Genomic DNA, 22,920 nt, shown 5'->3' with positions numbered 1-22,920 from the left:
GTCTGTTTTTAAGTAACTGGTGAAGGTTCCTGTGATGTTGGGGCAGAAATACCAGTTTCCCACTGGGCTATTCTGCTTGTTTTCCCCAACATGAGCAACACTTGGGTAGAAGCAGGTATGTGTGAGTGCTGAGGAATGGCACCATTTGGGCTGCTGGGGCTCCAGCTGCTTCCCAGCCCCCAGGGACAGCCCTGTCCTGTGATGGGGAACAGGGCGGCAGAGCCAGAGCACCTGCCAGTGACTCTCACTGCTGCACCACAGGTTTAAATTTAGCTTTTATTACAGTGCACATTATTTTATATATTTATATATAGAGATGTACTTGAAAAATCAAATGTATCCAATAATAAAAAATACAGCACATTAAAGTAGTATAATGCATTCCAGTGTATAGCTGAAGAGACATTGGGATTTACACTAATCCCTACTATTTTTGAACTGGGCTACTTCTGCTTTTTTTCCCAAAAATTCACACCAATCAATAACTGAAATAGTTATTTAAAAAGATGGTTTCTGCACTCAATCTCAAGGCATGAAGACACTGGAGACTTCACGGTGAGCTGAAGGGCTGTGTTCAATGCTGGCAGGCACAGTGTGGCGTTTGTTTTTTGTTTTTTTTGTTTTTAATTTTCCCTGCCATCCTCATGGCTCCAACGCCTTCGGATTTGTTCCTGCTCTGCTGCAGGAAGCTCAATCTTCGCTGTCGCTTAATCCTCAGCTTTGGCCAGGCCCATTGCCCGGGTGAAGAAAAGGCAGCCCGTGGTCCCTGGCCGTCTCCATCCCAGCCGGCAGGACTCAACGTGACCAAGCCCCGACTCTGTCCCCAAATTAGCGATTGTCCTGTCCTCGGCTGAAGGTGCTTTTAGTCCCCACGTTTGCTAAAGCTCATCCTGACCCCAAACCGTCCTGTGTCGGTGTGGCCCAAGCAGCCACGCACCCATGAGGGGCCGAGGGAGCAAATCCAGCCCTCTGCACGGATGTTGCTTTTTGCTCTTCTTCTGGAGAAGACGACGTCCTGGCCCCGTGGCCCCTTTGCCGAGGCCCGTCTGTGCGTGCCCTGGGCACGGCTGTCCCTGTGCGCGGGCACCGCGGGGAGGAGGGAGCGGGAGGGGAGGGAGGGGATCCACGCGGGTGTCGCCCTTCCTCACGCCTGTGTCACTCTGCCTTTTTGATAAAAATCTGAAAGGAGAGAGGGTTGCAATCAGAGAGAAGCTGGTGGAGGTGGCAGGAAGCCAAGGACACGGCCATCTCTCTGCCGACAAAGCCTGGCTTACCTCACTCGAGATGAGCCACACCAAAGCCCCGCTTACCTCGCTCAGGATGATCCACACCGGGGAGTCGGTCTGGATGGACAGCCTGATGGCCTCCAGCGGCCCAAAGGAGGGGTCGACCTCACCATCTGCGACACCCTTGGAGAAGGAGCCTGGTGGGGAGAGCACATGGGTGACATGGGGAGGGTTGCTATGTCCCACTTTTGGTGTGCTTGTTTGTTTTTTCTGAAAACTTCAACAGGGAGAAAACAGACAGCAGTGGGTCCCTGTAGGCTGCACTAAAACAAGCTCAGGTGGCAGGAGACAAAGTCCAAACTGCAAGTGGTGTGAGTACCGAGACAGGCTGTGGAGGGACAGCCTGACATTGCCTACTGTGGAGGCTTTTAAGACCAGGTTAGGTAAGTGGATAATCTGAATAATCTGGTCCCAGCTCTGAGCAGAGACAGGCAGAAACATAGGACTGAATACTAGCTGAATAGGACACTGATTTGAAGAGGGGAAGGAAGGCAGTAGAAGAGACAGTGACAATTAGATCCTGCTCCAAGCAGGCTCCTGCCACGCAGAAATCACTCTTTGCCAAGCACTGAGGGTCTCAATTCACTCAAAGATGAGGCTCTGGGCTGTGTCACCAAACCCAGCAGGCAGTTCACCACCCCCACCCTGCTGTACCTATCTGGATGTAGCCATCCGGCGTTCGGCGGTATTTGACGGCCGTGCCTCTTCCCTCCTGCAAGGCTTCCTTATCCGACTGCAGGCTCTGCGGGAAGGAGAGCAGCTCGGGCAAGAGCCACCCAAAAGCCCCAGCAACAGCAGCAACCCTGGAGCTGCCCTCAGCAGCATCCCTCGGTATCTCATCCCCCTCACCTGGCTCCCCAGGCCTCATGCCCCGAAACAAACGGACATTTGCTGCCCCCGTGCTTCTGCTTCCACTGCACCGTCCTGGCTCCATCCCCTCCGCAGCCTTCCCACCCATCTGAGCATCCCCTCTGCAGGCACGGATGGCTCCTATAGTGACTGCTCAGCACCGCATCCCCATCCCAAGGTGCTCCCACACCAGCTGTGACCCCCCAGCTCCCAGCCAGCACCTCACAAAGGCACCTGAGTCTTGCAAAGATTTTTCCTGGTAGCTATAAGCAGCTTCCTTCTCTCAAACCTCTTTTTGCGTCCCACTCAACCCCCATGTCAAGTGTCAATAAAACACTTACGTCAAATGGCAAAACTTCCACAGTCGTATTGAAGAGTTTGTCTTCTGGGTGCTCAATATTCCCGCTGCGGAAGAAGAACCTGTGAGAGAGACCAAAGCCATGGAAACCCACACTGAGTGAGGGGGGACATGATGGCTTGCACCACAGCTGAAACATCAAACAGCTCAACCTAGCAGGTACCATCCCAAAAAGACAATGAGCATATGGTTTGGAAAGAGACCTTCTGCGCCACATTAGCTAAAGTGTGGATTGCTCACAAGCGCAGGAAAGCAAAGAGCTCCAGCAAACATGGCCCCACTGAAAAAAGGGCCAAGTTATCCTTCCTCCTGGGCAGCCAAGCAGAATACGGGCAAGAAATTCAACCTGAGCCAGAAGAGCAAAAGGAAAGTGTCTCCACACGCTCCAAGCTGTCCCCAAGCCCTCCCTCGCCCACCTCCCCCAGGCACTGGCCTTTCTATGCGGAGTGGTTTGAAGAATCTGAATCTGATGAAGTCTCCAGCGGTGGGAGTGAAGGCCCAGAAGAAGTCCTCCCGCAGGTAAGCCTTCTCCAAGGTGAAGTGCTGGTAGGTTTTCAGGCTGGTGCTCACCTCCGCAGGAGGGTTGACGTGCTCTTTCCGCAGGGCCTGCTTGCCAAAGTCTTTGTCCTTGGTTGGGTACAAAGCAAAGGGGCAGAAAAGGGTCATGAACTACTCCCACCCAACAGGAACAGAGATCCCAGCAATGAGGCACAGCAAGTTAAAAGCTCTCAATTTGCACAGCACAGAAGGATAAGAGATGGAAGAGACGTGGGAAGGCACCAGACAGGGCAATGCTGGATCCCAGGAGGATACAACTTCAGAGATGGCACAGAGAAGCACCACTGCTTGGCACTCTGATCTAGCACCAAAGAGCTTTTAATTGTCTATGCATTCCTAAATGCATTTCCTGCCCCAGGAGCTCTGAAAACAACCCTTACACCTGAGGAGAAGGTGGCTAGGAGGCTGACGATAGCAAAAAATGGCTGGATTACATGGCCTGACAGGCACTGCACTGAGATACAAACTGGATCACACCATCCATTTACCTGGGGATCCAACAGACACAGCACTGACACAGCTCAGGGATGTGTGTCTCTGGGTCCTGCATATACAGCTGCGGGAAGCTTGATTTTGTAGATGTTTAAATACATACAAACGATTTAAGCTCTTACACAGCAAGCTCTAGTTCACCTATCAGCAAATCCCAGGAATAAGGAGGGTGACGGGAAGGAAGTCTGACCAACTCAGGAGTCATCTCTCCAGGGTTTTTCAGTTGATGCTTCAAAACCACCTTGCCTGGACCATGGTTTGGCACACAGGATGGGTGGCCAAGACCAGTACTGACGCTTACAAGCTTGCAGCGATTGCGGGTATATGTCACTGCCATTCTGAGAAGCAGGAGCTACATGAGCTCACTAGTACAGAATAAAACACAACCACCATACAGAAACCCAGCTGTCACCATCTCACCATTTGCTGCCACTGATGTCCCCACCCCAAAAGCAACCAGCTCTCAGGTACCTGCAGGCTGAGGCTTGGACAGGCAGCTGGTACCCACCTTCAGCTTCTGTATCTTCCCGGCCAAGGAGGAGTGGGTTCCCACATGCTGGAAGAGCGAGGGCTTGAAGCGGATCCTCAGGTTTGCCTTCTGCCTGTCACAGTGTTTCTGAAATGAGACAATCCCGCAGTGCCCTGTGTTAAACCTCTGCGGTCAACTGTGACCCGCGAGAGGAATGGCCAAGGGCACGACGAGGGATAAACACCCCTGTCTCTCTAGTTCTTTGCCTTTCTGTGTTATCTTGGTTTTAACTTGGCAAGAGAGCTTTTAACTGTGCTCTGGAGGAACCTGACTGCGTCTCTCAGTCACCCACTGGGCATTGCCAGGCAGCCGACGTGCCCGAGGTTTAAGTGCCACATGTCTCCTTGCCAAGCTCAGCTTAGCAAACGTTGAGCAAATCCCCTCTGGGTGCTGTCAGGTAGGGACAGCCAGAGAATTTTGTTTCTTTCTTCCTTGGCTCATCAGAAAAGCCTTTTCCCTGCAACCCGGAGCTCGGGAGCACCGGTGTCCCAAGGTGCAGTAAATCCTGGGATGATTCAGAGCCAAAGCGAACAGGTAGCAAGCGCGGGCTCTTTCCAGATGGGCAGAGTTTTCAGTTTGTTGGCAGTTGTTATGAGGCAGATGTATGGCAGGTGCCATTGTCTGAGCTGACTGTTTCACACTCATCCCACCATGTAAATAAACCTGGAGATGCAACTCCGACCCAGCCAGTGATTTTCTGTGGGTGGGGGGGAGAGAGATGATGGAGGAGGAATGAAGGACAAAGGGGGAAAAACACTGACAGTGTGGAGGCAAGAACTCACACTTTAAACTGCAGAGAGAGGGAATTTGTTTTCCAAATTTTGCCTTTTCCAATAAAAGAAGCACACACACACCCCTACCACTGTCTGCTCTTGCAGCCTCCCACCCAAGAACAACCCTGGCAGCGACCCTGCTGCTGGGTGCTGTGTCACCAGGTGACACAGGGCAGGGGACAGGGGGACAGCCAGCCACACCGACCGCGCCATGGGCTGCCCGCACGGGCCGCTGCCACCCTGCCAGGAGCTGGGAAATTCCAGGCATGACCCCTGCGAGCTGCAGAGGAGATAATCCCCTAATCCAGCTCACGTTACATTAGAAAATTAAAACTAGCCACACTAATGGGAGAGACCCTACTCATTGCCAGCAACCCCAGATGCAACCCCATCAGGTCTGATCTCACTCTGGACAGGAAGAGGAGGAGGAAGGGGAATGGAGAGAGCCACAGCATCTCCTTATTTCTCTTTCTCCCCTTTTCCTTTCTGCTAAAGAAGCATTTGCTGAGAGCAGCATTGTCTCACTCGAGCCAGGAGGGGGAATGGCTCAGTTGGTGGCAAGAAGGTCATCCTTTCACACAGCTCTACCCCAGGTAAATCTAAAATTAGTTAAAAAAGAAAGAGCAGAATATATCCAGAGGAGGAAAAGCACTTACCAAAAGCTCAGGTCAAATAAACTTTCAATCAAAAAGACAAATCCTCCCTGCTACCAATTTGATTCTGCACAGTGGGATTTACAAGGGAAAGTCATGTTTGAAAGGGCGCTGTGCAGAGTTAATCATGCAAATGGTGGGGGAAAGAAGCCAGAAATCCACATGGAAAGTAGGTTAATTTTTAAAAAGCCAACACATTTAAGAGGTTTGCAGTTTCCCCTGGGAAAACCTTGGCTCCACCAGGTAGCAGAAAATGAGTGAAGAGGAGCTAAGAAAAAGATGATCCTGTGCAGCAGGATCTGTAGTTAATCAATGCTCAAACTGATTATTTGGAGGACGGGATGGGGGAGCACAGACGGCAGCATCGTTCCCAACTGCATCCCAGCATCCTGCCACCTGGCTTTGCCCACGGCTGTGATGACCCTGTCACACCTGAGCACATGGTTTGAACTGCCAGGAGGACACTATTGACATCATCTGAGACTGGTCCTGCTGCACATGGGGCACTGGAGCCAACCTCACGGCCTCTGCCAGGGATCAGGTCAAATCAAACCACATCTTTGTCCCACTTCTGCAGAGCCCTGAGGATGCCCTGTCCCCTCCAACACAAAAGTACTGTATTTATCCCCAGAGTGACCACTTGCTTTGGCATTTGCCACCACAAAGTAGTTGTGACCATGAGGTCTGTCCTAAGCGACTGGCTTCAAGCTCTGCACGGGGACTCCGCTGCTCATTCTCCGCCTGGGGAGGAGGGCGAACGAGCACATGAGTAAATACAATATGTTCAGAGAGGAGACAGGAGAGGATCTGGCGGTGAGCTCATCTTACATCTGCTGTCACACACATTCCTCCTCTGCCCTTCCCACTCGCTTTAGCCCCTCGCTGCTGCCGCCGAGGGGAGTTCAAACACAACCTCCGCAGGGCACGGGGGCTCCTGTGCTGCTGCCTGCAAGGCTTCGTGCAGGCACGGCTCAGCAAATGAGACGGAGCATGAAAACGGAGCCTGTTTCACCTCTCTGCAACCTCCTAGAAACCCGACAAGAGCTTTGCGTGCTCTGGCTTTATTTTGGCACACTATGCACGGCGGGCTTGCTCTCGGGTCATCTGGGGTGAGGTCCCTGGGCAGCCCGTGTCTCTGCTCCAGGCGGGTATGGCACACAGACCCAGAGCCAAGGGGTTATTCTGGGGTTATAGTCAGTGAGCGGGGAATGGCTTCAGGGAGAGAAGCACACCGGAATGAACAACAACACAGAAGAATGGGGAATGGCTCCTCTCCTTGGCGACTGGAGGAGGAATACCCTGTCAGTGCTTAGACACAGAAATAATGCCTTTTCTGGCAGCTGCAGATTACAAAAGCCTGAACTCCCAGGTCTTTGCTTACACAATTCACAAGGACACCCCGCAGCACACTCCACAGGGACAACACGGTTCAGTGCAGAGTCAGTTTGCACCAGAGCTCCCAGGAAAGGTCCTCTGGAGACAAAGACCATGTGCACATTTGCCCACAGACAACAGAAGGTTTCCCTTCAACCGAGGTTGTTTACGTACTGCGTCCTTCTCAGGGTTGCAGACTTTCACCCAAAGGATGTGATCCAGCAGCCAGTCAATGGGTTTGTCCTTATAGAACATCAGGATGAACTCCACAATCAAGCTCAGATCCAGAGACTTGAACATTTTTCCTACGGCACAAAGAAAGAGAGAGCAGCTATGGTATGAAAAGGTCAAAAAATCAGAGCTGGGAAGAAAAAACTTGGGAGACTGGTTTGTGGAGGCTGGATGTGTCCATCTCTCTACGTAAAGGAAATAGCATGCAGCTCTGTTTTATGTACCAGTACTGCTGGCATTGCTAATACAGCTCTGGATTTAATATTAATCGCAGAATTAGAAAGCATTAGTGTCTCATAGGTCACAACAGTATCAAAAGGTCTAAAACTCTTCCATTCAGCAGGGAGAAATAAGGATGAAAAACATTCAGCCAGCTGCAGGACAGACCATTTCCTGCCCCAAAAACTACAAATTTTAAGCCAGTCAAACCAGTATCCAAAATAACAGATCAAGCTGCTACTGCAACCATGTACTGCTGTTCCCAAAATAGTTCTGTGCTGATGTAAACTTCCTTTTGCACGCTCTTAGGCAACTCCAGATCCCATCCAGTCTAAAAGCTACTGGTCACATCTGAGTTGCTCGGCTGTCTGTTGGGCCGCTGACCAGGTTTATTTTTATTAAAAGTGATTATTAGCTGTGAGGATCTTTCTCCCCTGTGCAATACAAAGGCCATTGCAAAAATAGGGAGGGATGAAGTCCAAGTATTTTACCACCTCATTGGGACAACTCATTGGACCAAATGCCTGCAAGAACCAGTAGGCACTTGTGCCTGCGCCTGATGGGACTGGGGTGAGCTTGGGGGGGACGTTACCAATAAACCCCAGCTGAGAAAACTCCAGGATCATCCACTCCTCGGAGGGCTGCTGCAAGGCAAAGTTCTTCATCGTGCTGAGATAGTTTGGTTTGGCCACAATATCATCCTCCAGCTGCAAGAGGAAAGGACACTCAGTGCCAATGACCCAGCCAGGTTCCATTAAGAGCCTCACTGTGCAGAGCAATCACACCATAGACCGGAGGAACGCTTTGGCACAGATCTAGTTTATTTTGGAAGAGGCTCCAAGCACATTTTTCTCACCCAATCTAACAGGTAAACAAAATAAGGACTCCTGCCCTCCTTGCACAGGAGGTCTCTGAGACATCTCAGAAACCTGGCTTTTGAATCTGTCTGGTTAAAACCTGCTCCCACTCTGCTGCTTTCCACAACTGGCCATGCTCTTTGCCCGCTCTCCTCCGGGTACAAGCCCCAGTGAACTCACAGGTTCACCCCTGTCCCCTCCGCCCCCAGCACCAAACCCACCTGCACGTAATAGATGCCTTTGGACTGGGCGTACATCATTAAAAAGCAGTAGTCGAGGTTCTGCTTTGTCCTCCACCTGCAAGAGAGAAACATGATGGCAGCGCCAGTCTGTCCTGGCATGCCCGGCTGCTCGGGGGAGCCAGCTGAGGATGGTTTAAGCTGGAAAGATGACATAGCTCTTGGAGAAGGGGACGGCATATGGCCTCTGCCTTTTGGTCTCAAACTGGTCAGCTAAGAGTGACTGGGAAACTCAGGGATGTCCAAAACAAACATTATCTGGGTTAAAATGACCCCTTTGCTTGGTGTTGGAAACACCACTGCACAGCACAAGCCCTGTAAAGCTGGCGCCAGTTCATCCCCCCGACACCACGTCCTTCTAGCCCTCGGATAAAGCGAGTTTAAGGGTCTTGCCTGGCCCTACAGAAGAGCTTTCCCTGCTGGAGTTGGGGGAAGATGCTGCAGTTACTTAACTCAGGGCTTCCTTGTTTTGGAGCTCATTGATTCTTACCTGACTCTTTCCTTGGGGTCCCCAAAGGATTCCCGCAGGTGGGAGAAATCAGGATAGAAATGTGGAGATGGGGAAATAACCTCCAGGAGACCTGAGTGTATTTCCTTTGGGAATCTGAGGGAGAAAAGCTGCAGTAAACAAATACCTCCATGTCTGACGCCCTGTTTCATAGACCAAATTGCTGGGTGAACACTGAGCTGCAGAACCGAACAAAAAATACAGCCTCTAAGATAAAATTCCCCAGCAGCTCGTGCACTTGCAGGCCTCACCAAAGGACATCAGCAGGGACTGCCATGGAATTTTAAAGCTGTTCTCTCCCTCCCATGGTCTCTAATAGCCCCACATGTTCACTACTAGCATCCCTCTTCCCTCCTGCACACACGCACGGGTCAGTTTTAAAGACCAGCCCTGAGCACCGTGTACTCTCTACAGGATTAAACGGACCTGCAGACTGGTGCACCAAAGAAAGGACTTGCTGGCATTACTGGCATTTAGAGATTTTCCGAATGCATCAGTAATTAAAAGCCATTTTGCAGAGATTATGTTATGCATTTCTGATAAGTTACTTAAAACCACTGTTGGGCTGTAGTTAGGACAGCCAGCAGGAATTCTACCTAGTTCCCTTATGCTGATAAAATCAGCATCTATTTTCCGTACAATGTGGTTAAAAACTCTTTAAAGAGTCAAACTTGAATAGAAAATGTCACCCTTCTGAGAAATGTATACCTACAACAGCCCTGCAAGCAATAACCAGAGATTACTGTAACTGTGAGAGATAAGTGGGAAAACCAGTTATTTTTGTACTGCCCTTTTTGAGAACATTTGGTGCAAGGCTGATTTCCTTTGTTTGTGCAGAGCCTGGAGGATGGGAGATGGGGCAGAGGGAGACAAAGCAGCGGGATTGCCAAAAACTTCTCACTTATTTTTCCCTTTCTTATCCCCTCCTTGGGACTGGCAAGATTTTCAGCTAATGTTTTCAAATCAGGAATCAGAATCAGAAGATTCTCATTGAGCTGACGAAACCTGCACTATGAGCTCAGCCTGCCCTGGCCCCACACCGCTCAGTTCAATTTGGAAGAAAAATAATGTCAGTGAATCAGGGAGGAGCAGGAGGCACTGGAGAGGGGGGGACAGTGAGAAATCAAATCATTAAGTCAATTAAAGTTTCAAGCCTTCTACGCAGAAGCACTCTCTGCAGCAGCACCCAGTAATTTCATCAGGATCTGCTGGACAATCGGTCCATTATTCTCCGATAAGTGCTGGCAGAAGGAGGGGAGCTCTGCCAGCTCCTACACAGCAAGATGGAGGGCTTTGTTTCAGCTCTTCTACAAGTGCCCGGGAACACAATCCCCCGCTGCACATTCCAGCCCCTCTCCCATCATTGGCTCAGGGATGGGGACACTGGAGGGATGTGCTGCCCTTTGCGTCTCCTGATGGCGACTGCAATCCTTTGGAAACACGCAATCGCAGGAGCTGGACAGGAGTCACAGCCTCTTCTTTCACCACTTTTTTCTTTTGCCTCCGAGCTCTGATGCTGTCAACGCCTGGACCGGTTCATGGTTAATAATCCGTCACCGGCTTCTGCCTAAACAGCCACAGATGAAGCCGTAAAAGCCACTGACTCCAGGACATAAATAGCAGCTAGCGTGAGAGACAAATGTAACTAGTGCCTAGAACAAGGGAAAAACAAACAGGCTGGAGCAGGAAGAAAAATGAATCACAGATTTTTAAAGCAAAATAAGGCAGGAACATTTGGGTGTCCCTACCACGCTGCCCAGCTGCTCTGACTCTGCAGAGCAGGTAGAGGGCTGCATTGGACACAGAAACTGTTGCCAGGGTCACTGGAAACCTAAATAAACCATCTTCTTGCAATGCCACAGGACAGAAAGTGCAAAATGAAACAGCGTGGCCGCGTGTGTTAAATACTGTGAGCACAAGGCAGCCTGCTGGAAGCTACATACAAGATGCATTTTAGAACGAGCATAAAGTGGAAGTGGCAACAGCAAAGACAGCTCAGAGTTTAAGAACTGAAAAAAGTAAATAACAACAACAAAAAGGGAAGCAGAAAAGCATGTATTTTCTCGTTAATGAAGCTATTCCCCAGTCTTGCTACAGCCCGTATTGCTGTACTCATTTGGAAGTGCTTACAAGTTTCTGATATTTTCTGCCACTCCGGCCGTGTACTGCGGATCCGTCTGAAAACAAAAGATAAGCACTTTTAGTTCCTTCAGCCTCAGCCTGTGCCCCTGTGGCTCAGAAATCACCTTGAACACACCCCCGGGACACTGTCAGCACCTCTGTACATCTTCACTCATCTTCATGTCTCCTTTCATCCAGTTTAAGGGCTCTCCCCACACCGACAGACTCCTAGGAGCCCTCCTTTGTGTTAACCAAAGGCATCACACACCAAAATATACCCAAAGGACTCAAGATCCTTTCTCCTGGCTCTTCTGCCCCTGCCAGCACTGTGTTCACACACAGTGTTAACTTCTGGGCTATCTTTTTTTCTCCATACATGCTAGTTTTCATCCAAGTGAATACTCGGCAGAAAAGGATCTCTACCCGTTTTGTGAAAAAGACGGGTCTATTTATAAGCATGTATTTTCCATTTCAGGTTCATTTCAACGCTTTTCTTCCTAAAAAACCAGTTTGTCCCACAAACAAGCTGGCAACCCGTAACAGTCGGGAAGCAAAGGTCAGCAGCGCTGCATGCTGCTATCTGCAGGACAGATAAGTGCAGGCACACAAAGGCACCGGACAGAAACCATCTGCACAGTGACCAGGAAAACAAAATCCAAGAACAAAGGGCAGGAGACCCAGGAGCAAAAACTGTGCCTGTTTCCTGCTGGTGACACTGTTTTGGGCGGTCGCACGGCCCACGGGGCCGTGTGTCCCGGGTGGAAATGCAGACGCAGCATCGCAGAAGCTGGGAGCGGCTGCTGCTGCACGCGGCGCCGGGCGGAGGTGAGAAGTGAGATGCTGGGGATGTGTGCTACAAGCTGAGGACAGCACTTCCACACTGGAACGGTGACAAGGGAGGGTTTTGTCAAGAGGAAAAAGGTCCCTTTCCCAAACAGGGCCCAGGCACGTGGTGCTGGACTCATTCCTTACACCAGCGCTGCCAAGGAAACAGCAATGGGAAAAACAAAGGCAGGAAAGATGCTCGTGGATTTGGGAGAAAATGCACAGCTCTGCCCCAAGGACCCAGCTGCCACTGAAATGGCGGCGGCACTCAGAAATTAGAAGTCCCCATCCCAAAAAGGACATAGAGTTGCTCCACCTGTTGTCCTGAGTCTCCAAATTACCGAGCATCCACTCCAGGTTCATAACACCCTCTCTGATGTTTACTCTTTATCCCATGCCTCAGGAGCCCTTGTTAGGGTGCACTGAGAAACACTTTGGGAAGAGGCAGAGCAGGCGCAGTGGTGGTTGACACTTGAACGTATGGAGGACATTGTGTCAGCAAGAAAGAACAGTGATGGTGATCTGCAACAACTACCATCACTGTTACTGGGATATGGCAGGTGTGCTCCTGCACTTCCCAGTATCAGAATTAATTTCTTTGTTGTTCACTTCCCTCATCACAGGCAAACACACACAAAGCCAGGTGTTGCCATCACGGCATGCACCCTGTTTTCAAGTCAACTGAAAAATATATTACAGCAGTCCCAAGCAGAAGATGTTTCCCATCAAGTTACTTAAAACCTCTCATGCTTTAACTCATCCACTGTGAAAACAGCCACCAAACCTGTCCTGGCTCAAAGGAAAATGACAGCCAGGACTGAGTCCTGTCCCAGGTACTTTGGGCTGTACCCATGCGTGAACACCTCCTTATACAAAATACCAGCCAGAGACACAAAAGTCAAATGCTACTCAAAATATCAAATGATGGGTAAACAGGCAGCAAACCCAAACATTTATCTTTGTTCTGCTCCCAGTAACATACCACTGAGGTTTATCTTTCTTACCAGATTTCTGAAAATTAAGACAAATGCACTTCGAGCTCAAGAAAATAATCCTGAGGGGAAAGACATGGAGAAAAATAACCATCTAAACCCATAGCTAAAAGCAGCTCTTGTGGATTAATGTATCAAGGCTGTTTAGCCCCTGGATTCAGCAACTGATTCTGGGTTCCACAGACCAGTATGAAGAGGCATCATATTAGTCTCATCCCCAAATCAGCAAGCTCTTGGCTTTGGAGAGGGGGTTAGTGCTGTCTTACAGGTGTATGGAGAAATTAAGCTGCTTCAGGAGCCGGTCTGAGAGCTCCCCCTGATGTGGCCATGCAGCTGGCTCCAGCACATTTTGGGAACAAACACTCAAGCGCCCTGCAAGAGCCAGCATGACTTAGACCAGAAAGAGAAATGCACATGCTGCACTGGCAGCTGCTAACGTTTGCCTGCCTGGATTCTGACCTGCTCTGGCCCAGCTGGTGTTTCATTTTGGGCAGGATGCACCTAATGATCCTGGTCAGACAGCAGCCCAAGGCTGGGCTTATCTGCCCCAACAAGCAGCAGAACTGGCCTCCGGGTGGGCAGCCGTCCCGTTTGGCACCGAGTTTGGCAGACAGCAGATGGGACGGGGGCCAGGGAAATGGGGTAAACAGGCAAAGCTCTGTCTTACCTCAGCGATGAGGACGACAATGACGGAGTCTTCCTTCTCCTGCTGTGTGAGCTCTGAGATGAGGGAGTTGAGGGTGTCGGTGAGGTAGGAATGCACCTCCCGCTTCACACTGGGGATTCCCATCACGACGGACACTGCCCAGGGCCAAGGAGAGATTTTTAGAGAGGGGGCTGTGCTGGGACATGACATTTCGCTTTCCACTACTTTCCTTTCCACTACTTTCCTTTCCTACTCCCATGACCGCCTCATGGTTCTCCTGCTCGGTGTCACACTCTGTCATTAAAACCCAGCAGTCATCAGCAGGCTGAGGGATTCCTGGGCTATGTAGTTCCCATACTCCTGTGCCCCAGCCCAGCACCAACCAGCAGCACCCCAGTGTGCTGGGCTGGCAAGGACACCCATGGCAATCACATAGACTCTTGCTTTTCTCCCCTGAATACTGATGCCTCAAGAAACACCCAGAAACTCTCCCTCTCCTAGGGGACTTTCCAGCCCTGGAACGGCAACTTCAAGACCACCCTTGTTCTCCTAACCCTTCCCATAGCTAAAAGCACCACAGTTGAGGAGGGATAAGTCAGGTCTTGGGCTTTGGGTTGGGATTTGGGAGTAGGAGTGTACCATCTGGTACTACTGCAGATGGGATTTGTCTTGGGTTAGTCTCCATGAAGCACCCAGCAAACTGTGCTTTCAACTGACCACCTTCCAGGCAAAGTTTAGAGCACTCTGGAGATGCGAAGCAGCTAAAAACACCTGGCAGAAGCATTGAGAACATTTTAGTGCCAGTCAAGAGCACAGACAGCACTGCCCTGTAGACGTGACATGGCTTACCCACCCTGCGTGCCACCATCCCAAGGAAGCTTGCATGACGCATGCAGCCATTCCTTCAGTCCTGCTCATCTCTGTACCATGGCGAGGCCCGGAGGAAAGGGCAGGGACAGGCACTAAGGGGAGGAAGAGCACCAAAAGCAGCACTAATTCCCATTTACCTCCAGTGCGCCCCTGTCCCACATGCACGGCTGGCTGCAGACTGTTCTCCTTTGACAGCAAATGAGGCAAATGATGGAAGATGGTGGGAAGGTGCAGCACATTCTTGTTGGTGATATTCCACAGTTTTAACTTGGTTTCGTCTTAAAAAGGAAAAGGGAATCAATTGCAAGGAACAGTAGGTAGGAAGAGGCTGCAAGGCAAAAAGCCTTTTTAAGAGCAGCCTGGCCACCCGAGACTACTGCTGGGCTATAAAAAATGAGGCCAACCTTTAACATGCTACCACAAACCCAATTAAAGTTCAGCAGGAGCCATGAGGGCCTTAAAGAAGTCCCAAAATATTTGGGAAGGAGGAGGAAGAATTAAGATCAAATGAAGGTCAAATCAGATCTTTCTGTAGAGATCCAATTTTCTTCAACTGAGCAACTTAAAAAAAACCAAACCAAAACCAAAACAACAAAACGAATAAATAGGCAAGGGGTGCTCAGCCAGCCTCACTCCTTCCTCCCTCCTCTCTTCGGATACCCATTTTCCATACGGATTCAATATGGCCATAGGAAATGGCATGTATGACTTGCAAGGAAAAAAAAGAAGCTTGTAAGCAAGCAAGTTTGCAAATATCCTCAGCAGAGGCAATCTCAGTGTTTAATGATGCATATGCACCTCTAATTAAACAGGAGCTTAAGAGTTCCCAGGTCCCTGTGAACTCCACAATTTGCTCGCGCCGGGGCAGAGAAGAGCACGTCCTGTCCGCAGCCCCGCACACACACACACACATCTCTACCTCCTCATTAGCAACTGCTTCAAAACAGCCCAAGATCCTCAGCTTCTCTGTTTATTCACCAGATAAGCTGCTCCAGGTCCGGTTTATATCCCGCAGGGCCTGCTTCTCTGAGATGGCTCTCTTGATCTCCTCCAGGACTAGGTTGAGCTCCTTGGAGCGCTTCAAGCTCTCCTGCTCGGCTGCGTGAAGTCGGTCCCGAAGGGCAAGAAACTCCCGCTGGTAGATGTCCACAACGTCACCTGCGGATGCAAAAGGGAGAAGCTTTCTCCTCTGTGCTCTGGAGGGTTTCAAGCCACAAAAGCAACGCCTATCACTTATACCTCCCCTATCTACACAATCCTTAAAACACAGAAAAACAGAATCATTTTGGTTGGAAAAGACCTTTAAGATCATCGAGTCCAATTGTTAACCTAACACTCTCACCAAAACACGTTCCTAAGAACCTCCTCTACGCACCTTTTAAACCTCTCCAGGGATGGCGTTTCAATCGCTTCCCGGGGCAGCCTGTTCCAATGCCCAACATGGATTTAGGGAGCTGTGGTCCAGCACGCACCCATCGGTGAGCAGGCTGGAAAGAGGGCAGTTATAGCTGCAGAACTACAGTTTAAAAGCTACTTCCATTTTTCTCTTTTACTTGGGTTTCTGGGTCATATAAAAATATGACCAGGTTCTCTGTGACCAAAGCACACGGCAAAAAAGAAGCTGCATGGTAATTCTTCTTCACTATATAGTTGGAAAGGCAGAGTAAGCTGCTGGCATTAATTTTACAAGCAATATTCTGCATCTCCAGAAGTTCGGGCACATGAGATGGTGACTGCTGGAGAAAGCGGTGGGGAAGCAGAGCCAAGAGAAAAAAGAACTGCAAGTCCTGGTGGTGATGGTCTATTAAAGCCACGGCAAAACCAAGGAATATCAATATTTTTAATCACCTTGCTTCTTGCTTTCATTTCCTTACGGCACACAAAGGAAAGAGTTTTCAGAGCACATGTCAAGAGTGTTCAAGTGGGTAATGCAGGCAAAGGGGATGCCGCCCTGCAGGGAGATGAGGGCAGGCACCGACACCTCCTCCAGCTGCAGAAGAGAGTCCCAAATTCTAGCAGCCAAAAGGGATTTGGGGAATCTAACCTCTTCAAAACACGTCAGGATAAAGAATATCACATGGCAGCTGCTGCCTGGATACTTATATAAATCCAAGTGTTTGGATACATATGTTAAGCATGCATCATAAATGTCATATATAAATAAGAAACTTTTGATAGGGTAATAAAGTTTTTTATTTTGAAAGAACATCTTACCGGCATGTCCTTTTAAAGCGATAAAACTATTGAGAGCCTTCGGCTGGAACTATACAATAGCTGGGAGTGGAATAATTCAGTCATTAATGAACTTTCTTGGGCCCTTTTTTACCCCATCATTAATGAAACTACTCATTAAAAATACACTTTTATCTGTGGTCACTCATGTGTTTTCAGTGAAGCTATAATTCACAGGGCTACACCCAAGACAGATTTATCCTTAGCCCTAACATGACCAGGAGAGCTAATGACCAAAAATATTGCACCGGAGCTGCCCAACAGAGGGCTAAAAATAAATCAGAGCCATTGAGAAAAGATACACTGACTGCATCAACAACTTCTATTTTGGGGTCCATAAAGAAAAAGAATTTTGAAGATCAGACATAGCCAGCTCCCAAGCACCGAGTTTCCAAGACAACAGTGATTCCCTGTCCAGCTCCTGGTAAGGTTTTTGCCTAGGAAAAGTTTCGCCCATGGGGTCTCTTGTCCCCACAAAAACCTTCCTAAAGACTCACTGCTTTAACACCAGGGTCCCCCCAAGGCAGTCTGGCTCCTATTAACCTTTCAGTATTATTTTCAAAGCCACTGGCACATGGGGAGAGAGCAGAGGAAGTTACACCCATTTGATTACTCCGTCCATCTGACAACACGTTATCCAGAGAAAGTCGAGGGACAGACATAAACAAGGCCAGTCTTTCCCTTTTCCTGTGGGGTGCCGCTTGCCTTCCACTCCCACCGAGAACACATTTAAAAATTTGCAGAAAAACAGGTTAACACCCAGCTTTGGGAGCTGCCACAGGAATTCACAGGAGGATGTCAGGCTTTAAATTGACTCCACCATGAGCTAAACCTTTACCTGCTGGTCCCTCTCAGACATAAAAATACACCTTTCAGCTTCCCAGTACTCTAGATTATAGGTTTTCCTACTTGTACCTTTTACCAGCTGCATCTCTGAACACCAGCAAGGAACAAGTCTCACTTTCTGTTTTTGCATGACCTGACGGCAGGAACCATCCTTGTGCAAGGCTGGAAGCATTTGGCTCTTGGCATACCAGGGGGTTACTATCCCGCAGATGCTATCAAAGCCAAATCACAGCTAAAGGCTGCCGCTAGATTGTGTTCTGCAATACCTGGAGCAGAGTAAAGGCAGGGCTTTGTACTTAATGGCTTTTTCCAGAGCACTGCACTTCGTTTGTGTCGGATTCAGAAGGGAAATGTCACTGATTATTCAGTCACTAATGACCTGCTCGCCGAAGCCAAAAGCTGTACTTTTCATTAGACCGCAATGGTAATGTGCAGTCAACCATTTGCTGCTTTTCTGGCTAATGGTTGGAAGTGAAATTGTATTTGTTTCCAGTGCTCTTGTCCTATGATGTCTTCGTAGGCCTTCCATTCTTTAATTAAAATTTCATGAAATTTAAAAGCTGATCGATCGTGACCGGTTTTGGTGACGGTTTGAACAATCCGAGACAAAGCCCAAGATGGGCGTACGTTTTCCCATAAATTTCCAGTAATGCCTTTTTGCACTCCTTGGTCTGCAATGACACACTGATGCAGATCTGCCGTCCTCACAAAAACCCTCATCTGCTCAGCCAGTGCTCTGAAAAGCCACAAAGGGCAGCAGAGGATAAAGGGGGGGAATTGGCTCACATCTCTACAAGCGAGGCTGGACACACAAGTGATTTGCTGCTAATTAGGCTGAACAAATTTTTCAGCTACTGTCAGTTCAGCACAGACCCTTTACTTAACTTTCAAAGCAGCAGCACTCCCTATCTACATATTTATTGTGTTCCCTCCCAGCACAAGACAGCAGAGCTCTTAAAATATCCCCAGACTTAAGCAGTGCAGGACAAAAACTCCTAGCTATATTTAAAATAAGACTCAACTTACTTTTTCTTGGATGACAACACATTGCTTCGGGCTTAAAACACACAGGTTTAATAAAGAAAGAAAGTTAGTGTTAGGTGATGATCTGCAGGACAGACCTGGGAGACCAAAAAACCTCTCAAATGGGGACTTGCAGCACACATTGTGCACGCCCAGTGCGCTGCAAATAGCAGGTTTCACACTTTGCCATGCTTAATATTTGCACGCCGTTGTTAGGAACGGGCTGGCTGCAAGGCTCTGTGTGTGCATCGAACAGCCTCGTCCCAGCCGGCTCCACAGGGCAGAGAAGGCAGCGCTGGGCACGGCTGAGCGTTGGCCGCCATCTGTTCATCCCGCACGGATCTGGGGGTTGGGCGTCCCTGGGGAGGGGAGCAGCCTGCGGCCGGGGGACAGTGACCATAGGAAGGGTCCTGCTGAGCATCGCCCCCGCCTCTCGCCCCAGCTGAGCGCGGCCGCAGCTGCCAGGCTTTGTTTTCTTTAGCTGGGGGTCTCCAGCTGAGAGCCCTGCGCTGGGTTTGCTGAGCGACATGGGGAAGCGCTGGAGAAGCAGTGGGCAGGGACGGCTTCAACAGGCTCCTCTCCCAGCAGCCGGGATGCGGTGGATGGGCACACACTGGTGGGGCTCACGGGCTGCTCCCCAGGAGCCTGACATGGGCTCCGCAGAGCTGATCTCCCGCTGTCTCCCCGCGGGTTTTCATCCATCCAAGAAAGCAGCCGTTTAATAAACAGTATTTCTCTGTGATGGGGAATTCTGTGGCTTTGTCCTTAGTTAAGTGACTATCAAATGCAAAGCATGTTTGCTAGCAGAGGTGAGGACTGGGACATTTGCGTCCACTCTGCTTATGCATTTTCAGGTTTTGACTGAAAGCAAAATAACTAATCTGATTCTAAAAGAGCAGATGGGCATAAAATCAGACCACCTTGAAATCTCACTCAGTCATGCATATGTATATATATATATATGTATATATACACACACACATACATATACACAGTCATGAAAGTAGTTATTCTGTATTCTGCGCTAGTCTTTCAAATTGCACTCCAGCTTCCCAGGGAGCCCACGGTGCATTTTAAACGTGTCCATATTTCAGGACCAATTACTTCTGGTTTTGTTCTCCACAGATAACCTCTCCCAGCAGACTGGACCCACAGCCAAAGCCAGAGATTTCCCTTTGACTCAACCTTTTCAAAAGCAACTGCAAAGTCTTTGCTAGCTGGATTTGCCTCTCATTAGGAAGAACTCTCTTTAAAAACTAAAAGCAACCTGCAAACCTCTAGACTGTTTATCTTTATAAAATCTTGGCTTCAGGAGCACAATGGCACCTTTTTTTGGCTGCAAGACTTCCCAGGGCCAAAACAATGAAAATGAAGTGTAGTCAGTCCCAGTTTACAACGCAAATGGAGTCAGAGTAGAAAACTAAACTGCTTACAGAAAATTCATCTGCAAGGACTATTCTTTTAAAGCACCCTTTTCATTAATAACTGTTACCTCTCTAGGACTTGCAAGAGCCTGGGGGACTCCAGAGCACACAAACAACCCATTCTACAGCATCTGTGTTATCCAAAAACACAACAGCACAGGGAATCAATCTGAACCCCAGCTCCCCACTGTCCCCATCCCTGCCAGGTGCCTGTGCTGCCCACGCCTGGTCTCGTCCCCAGCCATTTATAGGAGCTCTTGGAATTAGAAGATGACTAGGGATTTTTATTTTTTTTATTTATTTTTTTTTACATTTTGATATGTAGTGATTTATAGAATGCCGGCACCGCTCCACACATTACACCATTACACTCTAGATTGCCCTGATTGAATCGCAACATTCATTAGGTATTTTGCTAACAGAATTTCACCAGACCATTAACATAGATATAAGGAGTTACCACACCGTATCAGTGAATTAAATTCAGCTCCTGAGATGAGAAAAAGGATAGTCCTGTTTTATATGAAAACCTGATGGCTAGTGGAGCACACAGGTGTCAGACACTTTGCACACTGGTACAGACTGATCCACAGTCACTCCACAATAAACGTTTTATACCATTAAAAGCAAAATATTGCCCTTCGCTTATTTGGCTGTAGAAGGAAGAGACCAGCACTACAGACTTACCACAAACAAAACCCCAAAACATCCCCCAGAAAGCCACAGGGAAGTGACTCTGCTGGGGTATGTGGAGCTACAGGTAAGCTGTGACAGTAAAAATACCGTCTTAAGTAGCAGAAAGAAAAAGAGGATAGTTCAGCATCCAAAATATCCCCTCAAAAGTCTCTGCCTGTGCCACACAGAATGCAAATTGAGCAGGTCTTTTCCTTCAAATGTAAAGAAACATTAACTGTGCTCCTGTAAGATGAGCAAGGTGAGAGATGTATCATCTCCCCTTCCATGAGCCAGCAGACCATTGTTCGCAGTCTTAGACTCATCTTTTAAAATCATATACATTTTGGCAGCTCAGGATATATGCAGCCACTGAGAACTTGGTTTGCATTAAGGAACTGAGCACAAAGACACACTGAGCAACAAATCAAACACAGTCAAAGCCAGATTTCCAGGAGGGGACATTATCTGGCAGGGTCGACCTCCCAAAAGACTCCATCAGTTGCAGCCACCCTGCTGGGGGCCAATTTGTGCCCACAGAAAAAGCCTTTCAGCAGTGCCATCACTGCACAGCAAACATGGATGCTTTACTCAGTAAACATTATGTGACATTTACAGCTCCACTGTGTCCTGAACCACCTAGACACAGAGTCAAAACAGGCATTTTCTAGCTCCTGCTTATAAAAATACACCCCAGGCTTCTTTGTAAGTATCTTTTTTTTTTTTTTAAAGAAGTTTTTAAAGCAAAAAGGTTTTAATAGAAACTTATAACCATTGTGTTATAATTTGTGATTCGCACCAAGACAGAAAGTAATACAGAAAGTAAACTCATCATTATTGGTAAAACAGAGAGCAGCAGGCAGGGCAGAGAGCAGGAGGCACGTGGGTTTCCCAGTCTGAAGCAAAGGGGCTGCATTACGATGCTGCTGGCACTGACAGAGCAAGTCCCAGAGTCACTATAACCATAGAATCACAGACTGGTTTGGGTTGGAAGGGGCCTTAGACATCATCTGGTTCCAACCCCTGCCACGGGCAGGGACACTTCTCACAAGACCAGGTTGCTCAAAGCCCTGTCCAACCCAGCCTTGTACACTCCTAGGGAAGGAACACAATGCGCATGGGCATCCAAAGCAGCCATCAAAAACAGCAGCTATGGTTTAGATCCCTACGTTCATCCTCTGCCTTCTATCTACATTCAGTTCAGTCACTACCTACACCATGTGCTATCCTGAATCAGGGCCGAATAATGTATTTCGATGCCACCACCACCCCAGCGCACGCCATGGTGCCGTTGCTAAGCTCCAACCTAGAGTCTGTGCTCAGGCACCATTCCAAGGGGACACAGCACCGTGCTGCAGTGTCAGGGTCTACAGCATGTTGGAGAAACCGGTACCCAACCTCCACACTAGTAAAAGGCTCTGGCTGCCCAGCTGGGCGATGGCAGCAGGAGGGACCCTGCGCACCCCCCCAGCCGCTCAGCCCGGCGCCGCGGGGGTTCTCGCGCTGTTCGCCGGGTCGGCAGCCGCTGCTGGGCTTGAGCATCCCCCTACACCAGCATTGTGCTGAGTCAATACATCAGCTGGTGCTAGAGGCTTATTAAAAGTCAGCCTGTCTGAAAAAATGATCCTCAAATAAAGAAAGTGCTTCCACCGGCTGCAATCTGATGCGTGTGGTTTTTTCTTGTTGTTTGGGTTTTTTGTTTGTTTGTTTTTAAATAAAGCCATCTAATAAGAATTTGTGGTATATTTAACAGCATTTGAACCTTCAACAGCTCAGCCTAATGAGATAAAAATGCAATGCATCTCTCCACTGACGGTCTCTACCCAGGGAACATGGGCACCCTTAAGTCATCATTTCTTCTTTTTGCAGCAGTAGGTTTTGATCATATTCCTGTTGTACGTCTGCTTGCTGGATTTTAATGTTGTCTCAGCATATATGTCCTTAGAAGGAGAGAGGAAAATATATATCCCCTGCACCTTTTTGTTCCACAGTAGGAGCAACTGTTAGCATTTGAGATCCAGTTCAGACAACTAAGTAGTAAGTTTCCAGGGATGGGGAGGAGTGGATTTCCCATTACGGGGATGGTGAACATTATAATTCCCTTTCCAAAGAGGAGAGCAAGTCACAGAGGCGCCTGCGCCCAGACCCAACACGCTCCCCAAGGAGGGATGCAGACCCCAAAGCAAGGATGTAGAAAGTCACAAATGAGGAAAGCAAACAGTGATGCCCACCACCACTGCCTAAAATGTCTTGGATCAGGGCAGAGGAGGCAGCAGAAGCCGTCAGACGGCTCTTGGGTACCTGCAGAGCAGGTTTGGGATCTCTTTCTGCAGCCCAGCTCCG

At 48.9% G+C, this 22,920-nt stretch overlaps 1 protein-coding gene across 2 annotated transcripts in view; it reads right to left on the bottom strand.

Moving 5' to 3' along the window:
- Positions 1–262: 262 nt before the first annotated feature.
- The window catches only part of MGAT4B (alpha-1,3-mannosyl-glycoprotein 4-beta-N-acetylglucosaminyltransferase B), a 51,207-nt gene continuing 28,549 nt past the window's right edge, over positions 263–22,920 (bottom strand). The window contains exons 2-15 of one of the 2 annotated variants that reach the window (XM_065029817.1): positions 15,359–15,538; positions 14,518–14,658; positions 13,532–13,665; positions 11,057–11,103; positions 8,909–9,022; positions 8,401–8,476; positions 7,915–8,029; positions 7,047–7,177; positions 4,052–4,159; positions 2,927–3,120; positions 2,477–2,555; positions 1,941–2,028; positions 1,311–1,423; positions 263–1,179 (exon numbers count right to left, since the gene is read on the bottom strand). In XM_065029817.1, the coding sequence (XP_064885889.1) occupies positions 1,156–1,179; positions 1,311–1,423; positions 1,941–2,028; positions 2,477–2,555; positions 2,927–3,120; positions 4,052–4,159; positions 7,047–7,177; positions 7,915–8,029; positions 8,401–8,476; positions 8,909–9,022; positions 11,057–11,103; positions 13,532–13,665; positions 14,518–14,658; positions 15,359–15,538 (1,544 nt within the window). In that variant the 3' untranslated portion in view covers positions 263–1,155. The remainder of the gene's footprint in view (positions 1,180–1,310; positions 1,424–1,940; positions 2,029–2,476; positions 2,556–2,926; positions 3,121–4,051; positions 4,160–7,046; positions 7,178–7,914; positions 8,030–8,400; positions 8,477–8,908; positions 9,023–11,056; positions 11,104–13,531; positions 13,666–14,517; positions 14,659–15,358; positions 15,539–22,920) is intronic. The other variant, XM_065029818.1, reaches the window with a different exon arrangement.

This window comes from Columba livia, chromosome 14 (genome assembly GCF_036013475.1).
Source record: "Columba livia isolate bColLiv1 breed racing homer chromosome 14, bColLiv1.pat.W.v2, whole genome shotgun sequence".
Taxonomy (NCBI): domain Eukaryota; kingdom Metazoa; phylum Chordata; class Aves; order Columbiformes; family Columbidae; genus Columba; species Columba livia.
Note: the sequence above shows the minus strand (reverse complement) of the source record. Positions and strands in the feature narration are given on the sequence as shown.